Genomic DNA, 11,292 nt, shown 5'->3' with positions numbered 1-11,292 from the left:
CATTTTTTTTTTACATTCTGGGATACATTAATTAAGCTATGATGCTCTGATTGATTAAAATTATAATCATTATGACAAATATTAAATTCTATAGCTTAGTGTACTGATTCCATAACTTAGTGCACTCACTGAGCCATAGGCTGATTTACTAAAAGAGTAATTTACTAAAAGTTTATATAATAGAAAATGTCCACTTAGCAAGGGGAATATTCACTGAGCTCAGGAAATAAGATGAAGCCGTGTTAACTTCAATCAACCAAATATGTGCAACTAAAAATCCTATTTTTTTAAATTTCTCTTGAACTTGATTGAGAATTGACAGTAAACACAACTTCATCTTATTTGCTTTGATTCTTTTTTCAAAGTCAACATACAATTTTATTTTTTTGTTGCTAAAATAAATACATGTTATATTATTAATTTATTTTCTTATGTCACACAGACCACACATGAAAGTCATGTCATCACATTCTTTTTCATGGGATCTAAGAGCATGGCTGTACATAATCTGCTGCTCTTCACCTTCATCCTAATTCTATACATTGGAACAATATGTGGAAACTTTTTGATCATCATGCTGGTATATTACAGCAAGACCCTTCATTCTCCCATGTACTTCTTCCTCTCCCAACTCTCTATATCTGACATCATACTGACCACAGATATTTCTCCTAACATGTTAAATATTGTTCTACATGAGCGGACCCCCATTTCCTTTTCTGGTTGCATCACTCAATATTATGTCTTTGGCACAATAGAAGCATTTGAATGTTACCTTCTGACAGTGATGTCCTATGACCGCTATCTAGCCATCTGCTCTCCTCTGCATTATGTCTCCATTATGAAACCAACACTTTGTATTCAATTAGTTCTTGCATCCTGGTTGTTGGGTTGTTTTTTGGCATTCATTTTTACACTTAGCATATGTCAACTAGAATTCTGTGGGCCAAATATTATTGACCATTTCTATTGTGATTTAAATCCTCTTCTGGAACTTTCTTGTTCCGATACATCCAAAGTTCAAATAGAAGCCACCTTGTTGTGCTTACCTGTGATAGTATTACCCTTCCTTCTGATAGCAGTTTCATACACTTATATTGTTGTAACTCTGTTAAAGATATCCTCCTTTTCTGGAAGATTGAAATCCTTTTCCACTTGTAGTTCCCATCTCACTGTTGTGTTTATATTTTATGGAACCCTACTTTCCACATATCTGATACCAAAGGAAGGACAATCACAAACCACCAATAAGATAATATCATTGTTGTACACTGTTTTTACCCCCTTTGTAAATCCTTTCATATACAGCTTGAGGAATAAAGATATAAAAGAAATTGTAAACAATATCTTACATTAAAAAAAAAAGATAACTATTTAAGACCTTTAAAAAAATCCACTCCTAGTTCTCAGACCCTGCTGTCAAAAGGTAATTTTAATACACAGTAATATGGTAATAAAGCAATTTTAAAACATTATATATCTTTTTTTTTATAGATCCCAAAGTAGCTTAGAAAGACTGGCATCCCAAAATATATATTCTTCCATAAAGCAGCTGCAACCATTCTTTGGTTCCTCCAATTATTCTTATGAAACTGGAAGAGCTTTATTTTCTATTCATACTTCTGCTTCAGTGATGGGCCCCCTACATAACCACTTAAAGGAGATGTATGGGATTCAATGTTTTTTCCCCTTTATACTTACCTAGGTGGATGCAGCATGCTCCGATGCTGCGTCTGTCCCCCGGTGCCTCTGCACTGAGAACTGAGCGATCGAACACCGCTGATCGCTCGGTTCTGACAGCTCCCCAAGCAGAGAGCTTCTGACTGACTCTCTGTTCTGTCTCCTCCTCGCTCATTGGAGCGCTGAGCTGTGGAGGGCCAGGGGACAGCCGGCTCAGGCTCTCAGGGGCTCGCTGACAAGCTGAGCCGGATGTCGGTCCAGTTCACCAGTTCCTGGCGAGTCCTGACTCTGTGGTCGTGATGATGCGGTGCCTGGACTGACATCTGTGACATCAGCAGAGAGGAGACTGAAGTCCACTCTCTGCTGTAAATGGGTCACAGGAGTGCAAAAGGAACTGAACTTCTGTGATCCATAGGAGATGTACAGCCAATCAAACTTGGCTGTACATCTCCTACAAGCACTTGCCGACCAGCCGCTGTTGTCTTACTACGGCAGGTCAGCTCTATTATGCAAAATGGCATACATGTACATCGCTTCCTGTAGCAGTTAGTGTGGGTGCACACGCGCCTCTGGAGGCACAAACATGCACTGATTGGCTAGAGGGGGAGCCAATGAGCAGGTCTGGAGGCTGCGATGTCCGGTGGGCACCCGCGAACGCTCCCCATGCAGACATAACACCGGTCTGTTGATATAGACATGGCAGACCGCTTTTTTGTGGGTGATAAACACAGAGATCCTGTGTTCCTCTTATTTAGGTCTCTGTGTTCATCCAGTGAGCCTATCTCCCACACAGTTAGAAAGCACCCTTTAGGGACAAATTTACCCTTTTCATTGCCCCGATGTTAACCCCTTCCCTGCCAGTGTCATTAGTACACTAAAAGTGCATATGTTTAGCATGTCACTGGTCCCCTCAAAAGTGTAAAACATGTCAGTTAGGTGTCCAATCTGTCCGCCGCAATGTCTCAGACCAGCTGAAAATCACTGATCACTGCCATTACTAGTAAAGTAAAAAAAGAAATAAAAATGACATAAATATTTACCCTAGTTTGTAGACGCAATAACTTTTGCACAAACCAATCAATGTACATAACCTTTGGTTATGAGTAAGCGATCTGTAGAATCGTGAAACGCGTCAATCTGTCCCATGTCTGTGTGATGCACCTATGTATTCAAGTTTATGGGAATAAACACTTCCAGTTTATTTACTCCTGAGTGCGGTCAAACTTTCTCTTGGAACACTTGAGGATTGGATGGCGGATCCGGGTGGCACTGGAGTGCCTCGCCTCACCTGAGCGGCTTTTTTCTGTTTGCTACATTTGATCAGTAGGTCGAAGAAAGAATGAGTATAATGGAGACAGGTGCGTGGTCCAAGCATGTGATAAGTCCACAATGGCTTGTAATGTATGTTTATCCATCAGGAACAGATGAATTCACAAGCATGCTTGTTGGGAAGAGAAATAAAAGGTGTAGTCTTTCTCGCTGTCATGAAGGCATCTCCAAGGATCATAAAGATCATCTGTACCCATTAAAAAGGATAGAGCAGTAGATTTCCTTCTAAGTATGTTAGAAGTGTCTAAAATAGGATCAGAAATGTCATTAAAAAAGCCACAGATTATCAGGCAATCCCCTGGAAATTGGTTAGGTTTGCCCAAGATGGTCTTATAAAACCTATTTTGGTGGTAATTGGGGGCATAAATACAGTAGATGCTATACTTAATGGGTGGTTAATACAATAAGCTGTTAAAATAACAAATCTACCACAGCTATCTGTCTCTACATGCTGTAAATGAAAAGAAACAGAGGAGCGTATTGTGATCATTACTTCTTTCTGCTTCTGCTTGGCATTAGCAGAGAAGCAGTGAGGAAAAATATAGTTCATATTCCTATTGCACACCTTCCTGGTTTGTAGGCTCGTGTATATTGGGTGCTGAAGCGATCACCAGTTGGCAACTGGATTAGTTACAAGTAAATACATATTCGCCAGCACACCAAGGCTCTTGCAAAAGCAGTCCAAAACTTTATTGAAGTTACGATCACATCAAAAAATAGTGCAACGTTTCGGAGCCGCACAGGTCCCCTTCGTCAGGCATGCCTGACGAAGGGGTCCTGTGCGGCTCCGAAACGTTGCACTATTTTTTGATGTGATCGTAACTTCAATAAAGTTTTGGACTGCTTTTGCAAGAGCCTTGGTGTGCTGGCGAATATGCATTTACTTGCAGTGAGGAAAAAGCCGGTATTGACAGGTGGAAGCTTTGGTATTAGAGAAGTGTGTTTCCTGCACACATAAAATATCTGTATTGAGCTTCAGAGCTTCTTTCCATAGTAGCACTCTCTTAAAAGGGCTGTTGAGACCGGAAAAGGGTAGTAATCGTAATAGCCATAATGATAACCAAATAGAGAATGCAATTGACTGTTGAGAAAGGCTACACCTTGAAATATCTATAAGGCAAATATTGACAATGTAAAATGTAATAACATTAGCAACCCTGAGAGTAAAAAGATTCATAGAAAAAATAACAATAGATAAACAGTAACCAGAAACAGAACATCAGAAAAAAATGATTATGCTTGGCATACAACACATCTAGGGGACCAGCTAGCTAAAGATAACTGTAATAAACATATGGGTCTTCCCACCTTATAAAACATGATATGAGCATGGAAAAAAAGAAGGTTGAACAAAGTTTTCCCTGCTGTAGACCATGGATCAGAGACCCTGGTGGGTGGTTTGGAACGCAGCAGTCAGGATGGAGATGTTGATCTCCCTGAGCGGGTTGGTGATTGGGACAATCTCTTTTCATGTTTGAGAAATTGCAGCTGAGAGTCCTGCATAAAGTATATTATGAGTGTTCGGTTCAGGTAAAGATTGGGAGGCCCTGGCAGCTGCGATAATCTGTTCTCAAAATGTCTCAAGGTACAGAGAATGGAAAATACAAGGGTTTGAAAATTCTTTGAGCTCAGTCAATGAGAAGCTCTGAAGGAGACAGGTCAGGGCATAGCTTAATAAATAGTTGACAAATATATTGCTTCAGCTCGCTGAGTTTTAGTGAGTCAGAAAAGCCCCTAATTGTAATATTTGTTCTCGAGTGATCCTTCAGGACTGCATTTTTATTTTTGAGAAAGTGGTGATCCTCCGAGTGCTCGCTATGTGCGTCAACTAAATCAGTGTAAGCCGAGGCAAATTCCACCATTTTTCTTCAATGTCCCTTATCACCACCACACCAGTTAAATTATGACGCTGTACTGCACTAGTGACAGTATGCAAAAAAAAAAAAACTGTGAAACTTTTTTTTAATTTCTTCAATTTCCAAATAATTATGACAGAAGATTACAACTTCAAAAAACCCGCTATGCCTCTTACTAATTACCATGGAATGTCTACTTTCCAAAAAGGGGTCATGTGGGGGTATTTGTACTGTCCTGACATTTTAGGGCCTCAAGAAATGAGATAGGCCGTCAGTACATCAGGATTGATCAATTTTCAGAAATATACCATAGTTTGTAGACTCTATAACTTCCTCTATATACTAAATAATATACACTGATTTGGGTTATTTTCACCAATGGAATGTAGCAGAATACATTTTGGGCTACATTTTTGAGGAGATTTTATTTATTTGCAAAATTTTAGATCAGAAACCAAGAAAAAATATTTTTTTTTTCAAAATGTTTAGTCTTTTTTAGTTTATTTGGCAAAAAATAAAAAACACAGTGGTGATTAAATACTACCAAAATAAAGCTCTATTTGTGTGAAAAAATGATAAAAAATTAGTTTGGGAACAATGTTGTATGACCACGCAATTGTCAGTCATAGTGCAACAGAGCTGAAAGCTGGAAATTAGCATGGGCGGGGGGGGGGGGGTAAAGTGCCTGGTATTGAAGTGGTTAATTCATCTCATTTTTGGGCATCATGTAAAATGCAAATGTAAAATTGTAACATCTAATTTTTTATGTATTGCTGTTAAATACAAGACTTCTCCAAACAAACAAAAATAAAACTATTATCTCTGTATATAAGGCACTCAGGTTGCTATCCTTATACCATCAGTATGCATGCCTTCCATGATGATAGGGACTGCAAGAGGGCTTCTACACTAAAATCTGTAAATCCCTAATTTTTTTTTTTTTTTTTATACTCTTCACTTCTAAATAATGACAGTTAGCACAACATTTCTGAAAGAAGAACATCATTATAGTGAAAAATGAAAATCAAAAAGTTTAGATTTTTGTATTTGCCTTATCCAGAATCCCTTTTTCTGTAATACATTTAAGGCTGAACTTCAGTAAAAAAAAAAAAAAAAAAAAAAAACAACGATGCTAAGTATACAAATGAAAGGCACATATGGGGGCTGTTGTATCTGTTTTCACCTGCCAAATGAGTTTCTGTCAAACCAGTCCTATAATTTACACAGATCTGTCACAGAGCAAATACCTGTCTGGGAAGGTAGGAGACCATTTTTTTTTCTTTACTGCAGCTAAATAACACTTACAGGTCTTGTCGCCCCCCCCCCCCCATTATTTAACTTTGCAGTAAAAGTAAGCTCACCCCTCTGTCACCCCATTCTCTCTCCTTCCGTCAGCCTTGCAGCACAACTGATTGTCCCCTGGGACTGCCCTTCCCCCTAGTCTGAGCTCTGCTGTACGGGGACTGCAAGAGACTTGACATTCAAGTACTTACATTGCTTTCATTACTAAAACATACAACATATTAATAAATGCAGAGCTGACTTGATTGTATCACATGATATTCTGAAGATGCTCTTTTGGATTGAGATCTTAGGATTTATGAGGTCTTATGTTGGTGAGTCTTTCCTGAGGCATAGAGTTATGCCAATTGGAGGACTGTCTATGCTCCAATTTCATTGAATAAAGGGCGATGTGGCGATGCCCCTTAGGAGGCGCAGCAATGACAACTATTCATTCAAATTACAGTCGTGGTCTACTCAACGTCTGCTGCCTCAGTTTTTATGATGGTAATTTGAAAGTTATGAAGAGTGATCAGATGAATTGCAAGCAATTGCAAAGTCCCTCTTTGCCATGAAAATGAAATTAATCCAATAAAAAAATATTTCCACTGCATTTGAGAAGAAGGCTTCAGGGTGCTCAATAAAATCCAGCAAGTTCCAGGACCATCTCCTACAATTGCCTTAGGAGGAGTTTGTGTGTAATCTCCATTAGCAACTGTAAATAGATATGTGTGTGTGTATATATATATATATATATATATATATATATATATATACAGTATATATATATATATACACACTTATATACTAATGAGATATTGGGTTTTGTTTTTTACTAATAGTTGATATAAGTTAAATGTACCCATTTGTGTAAACCCAGACTGCAGGCGTTAGTAATTGATTTACCAAGTCCTTTTGAAGTGTGGAAATGTTGGGTTGGGTTGGGCTGAGCATGTGTGTGTGTCCCTACAGATGTCTATTGTTTATCCATCATAAACGTGTATGCCAGAAAGGATAACACCTTAATTAAGTTCCTTTTCACAGACTTTACGGGACTGAGGGAATAATTTACAATAGACCATTTCAATATCTTTCGTTATCTCTGCCGCCACTTCAAAGAAGACCTCTTTACATATGCAATGAAGGTGGCTGTCTGTTCAGGGATGGACAATTTACCCAGGAGATGACCTGACATAATTAATCACCCCCCTCCCAGAGAAGAGGGCTATTGACAGGCTGGGTTATGCTAAAGATAGGAGAAGGGGAAATTGTCCAATCCTGGATGAGATACGCCCAGAGGGAGGAGAGGGACAAAATAGCTCCACCAATTGGAATGGCCCTATACAAGTCTATGGGATATAGGTGTATATTAGTTCAAGTTTAATCAGAGAAGGTAGAAGGAGCCATTGACCTGAAGAAGGGGACCCCCATATCATCTTATACCACTGGTAAATATCAGAACACCTCCTAGCACTTATATGTATACATGCTTGTCTTATGTGTTGCCTGTCTTGCTGTTCATATCATAATATTTTGAATATCATGCTCTGTATTTGTTCAGTTAAACCTATGATTATTTTCCCTTTTCTGTATGATAGATAGATTGATGTGTATTAGTTTAGGCCTCCTTGCTAGTTACCAATACATTTCTGTTGTTGTGTTAAAGCTTTCACTCATGATCAAAGAACTCTCATTTAACCCAAACCATATCTGAGATACCAGAAATCTCAAAATATAACATACGGGTAACATAAGGATTCTCCTACTAGAAAAAATGCAGTGCTGGATCTATTGATCACTAATGACCCAGATCTAATCTCAGATGTAGGAGTCCAGGACAACTTGGGTTCTAGCGGTCACAGGATGATCACATTTAGCGTAAATCACAATATAGCAAAGCAAGAGAGAAACGTAAGAACCCTAAAAATCAGAAGGGCAAATTTTTCCAAACTGTGCTCAATGATAGAGAAAATAAACTGGGACCAAACCCTAGGAACACTGACCACGGAGGAAAAATGTGAATGCTTTAGGAACATATTAAACGAAAGCATCTCACAGTGCATTCCTATGGGAAATAAATTCAGAAGAGCCAAAGCCACACCAGGGTGGCTAAACCGTAATGTAAAAAAACGTATTAGGGAAAAAAAATGGCCTTCAAGAAATATAATTTGGAGGGCACAATATCGGCTTTCCAGCAATACAAGGAATCAAATAAGAAATGTAAATACGAAATCAAGATGGCTAAAATCACTTTGAGAGACAAATAGCAGAGGAAAGTAAAAAGAACCCTAAGAAATTCTTTAAATATATCAACAGCAAAAAAGCGAGGTCAGAGCATGTTTCACACATAATTACCAATGATGGGAGAATGGTTACAGAGGACACAGAGAAGGCAACCGTGTTTAATGCTTTCTTCTCCTCTACTTTACACAGGAAAAGGAGGGGTACACTAACCATGACTGTATGGTTAATAGTAATACATAGGACTTGCCGCTATGGCTAACAGAGGATGAAATCAGGGAAAGGCTGGATAAAATTAACACAAATAAATCACCAGGCCCGGATGGCGTACATCCGAGAGTACTCAAAGAACTCAGTAAGGTTATATCTAGACCACTGTTCCTGATCTTTGCAGATAGTATTATGACAGGAACTGTACCATGTGACTGGAGGAAAGCTAACCTGATACCAATATTCAAAAAAGGACAGAGGCATATCCCGGGAAATTATAGGCCATCTCAAGGATCAAAACATTCAGGGGTATGGAAAATGATTACGTCCAAACACACCTACACAGTTTGAACTGGATGGACTATTGTCTTTATTCAACCTCAACTACTATGTAAATATGTAACTATATAATTGGCGACCACGAATCGTTACACCAGGACTGAGAGTATTTAACCGCTTGCCGACCGCCGCACGACTATTTACTGTGGCGGTCACCCCCCTCACAGGCAGAGCGACGTAGTACTACGGGTAGTACTAGGGTCTAGGGAGCGAGTGCGCGCCCCTGAAGGCGCGCTCCCGTGCGGTCACGGACCCCCCCGCGTGTGTGACCGGCGGACCCAATGTCGGCGATCACTCGTCGATCGTCGGTGCAGAGGGAGAAAGGCAGGCGGCTGATGTAAACAAGCCACCTGTCATTCTCCCCTGTGTAGAAACAGTGATCATACGGTTCTACTATGTAGGACCGTTGATCACTGTTCCTACACTAGTAGCCACAGCCAATCACAGTTAGAATCATGCTCCTAGGGACACACACCACCCCTCCCTCTCAAAAAAAGTTAACCCCTTCACTGCCAGTGTAATTTTACAGTAACAGTGCATATGTATAGCACTGATTACTGTAGAAATGTCACTGGTAACCCCAAAAGTGTCAAAAATGTCAGTCAAGGGTCCGATCTGTCCGCAGTACCGCAAAAAAAATCGCAGATCGCCGCCATTACGCGTTAAAAAAAAACCAACAAAAATGACAAAAATCTTTCCCTTTGTTAGTAAACGTGATAACTTTTGCGCAAACCAATCAAAATACGCTTTTTGCGATTTTTATTTGCCAAACATATGTAGCATAAAACAAATTGGCCAAAAATGTTAAATAATTTTGATTTTTACATTTTTTTGGGGGGAATTTCTTATAAAAAAATTTGAAAAATATTGTTATTTTTGCAAAATTGACGCTCCATTTTTGTTTATAGCGCATGATCAAAAAATTGCACAGGTGATCAAATACCACCAAAATAAAGCTTTATTTGTGGGGAAAAAAGGACGTCAAATTAGTTTAGGTACAGCGTCGCACGACCGCACAATTGTCTGTTAAAGTCACGCAGTGCCGAATCGCAAAATAGGCCCTAGTCAGGAAGGGGGTAAAATCTTCCGGGGCTAAGGTGGTTAATACAGCAATACCGAGATTTGTGTAATACAAATTAAGGTTATTGGGTTGGGTTAAAATTGTTTCAGTTTACCAGTAGTTTGGAGGTCACAGCAATTGTATCTAGGGAAAAAAAATAGGTCAAATTTTGTTTTCTTAGTCAGTGTTATTTATAGTTGAACAGTATGTTGGAAGAACCCTTACAAACCGGGCAATATAATGTGGCGGATAACAGGAATTTTTTTTTTCTTTGTTTGTTTCTGTTGTGTTTACCAAGGTTCATTTCTTGAGGTTGCTTGAGTGTGAGTACATGGGGATCGAAAATTGGGCACCCCAGATAAAAATTTGTATTAATGTGCATAAAGAAGCCAAGAAAAGATGGAAAAATCTCCAAAAGGCATCAAATTACAGATTAGACATTCTTATAATATGTCAACAAATTTATTTCATTTCCATCATTGACACTTTCAAAATTACAGAAAACAAAAAAATGGCGTCTGCAAAAGTTTGGGCACCCTGCAGAATTTATAGCATGCACTGCCCCCTTTGCAAGGCTGAGACCTGCCAGTGTCATGGATTGCTCTCAATCATCGTCTGGGAAGACCAGGTGATGTCAATCTCAAAGGTTTTAAATGCCCAGACTCATCTGACCTTGCCCCACAATCAGCACCATGGGATCTTCTAAGCAGTTGTCTAAAAAACTGAAAATAGTTGACGCTCACAAAGCTGGAGAAGGCTTTAAGAAGATAGCAAAGCATTTTCAGATGTCAATATCCTCTGTTCGGGATGTAATTAAGAAATGGCAGTCATCAGGAACAGTGGAAGTTAAAGCAAGATCTGGAAGACCAAGAAAAATATCAGACAGAACACATCATAGGATTGTGAGAAAAACAATTCAAAACCCACAAAATAAATAAAAACAAATTTATGCAGCGCTAGCATCTAAATAATGAACAAATAGAAACAAATATATACCATATAAATTCAGTATATATAAAGTGCTATAGTGCTATGATCTAAATAGATCAAATAATACCATATAAAGTGCATAAAAATTTTTTTTGTAATAGTAGTATAAAGGTGCAATGAACTAATAATGAATAAATATAAAGTCCTTAAGTGATAATAGTATTAAGGTGCAATAAATTAATATCCAATAAATAAGGTGAAATAAAGTCCTTAGATTGTGATCCAATAGGTGCCAAAGTGCCAAGTGAAAAGGTGCTTGTAAAGTGGTAGGTGCCCTCTTGGTTCCCCACTCACCGGATTGAGATT

General features: G+C 38.8%; 1 protein-coding gene across 1 annotated transcript; it reads left to right on the top strand.

Annotated features, from left to right (window-relative positions):
* Window positions 1–493: 493 nt before the first annotated feature.
* Window positions 494–1,357, top strand: LOC309554758 (olfactory receptor 1468-like; the record flags this gene model as incomplete). The annotated part of the gene is made up of 1 exon (XM_082256459.1): window positions 494–1,357. The coding sequence occupies one exon, from the start codon at window positions 494–496 to the stop codon at window positions 1,355–1,357; it is 864 nt and encodes a 287-aa protein (XP_082112585.1).
* Window positions 1,358–11,292: the final 9,935 nt, after the last annotated feature.

Source organism: Pelophylax lessonae (genome assembly GCF_965119305.1).
Source record: "Pelophylax lessonae genome assembly, chromosome: 4".
Classification (NCBI taxonomy): domain Eukaryota; kingdom Metazoa; phylum Chordata; class Amphibia; order Anura; family Ranidae; genus Pelophylax; species Pelophylax lessonae.
The sequence above is the reverse complement of the archived record's forward strand: the minus strand, read 5'-3'. Positions and strand labels throughout refer to the sequence as shown.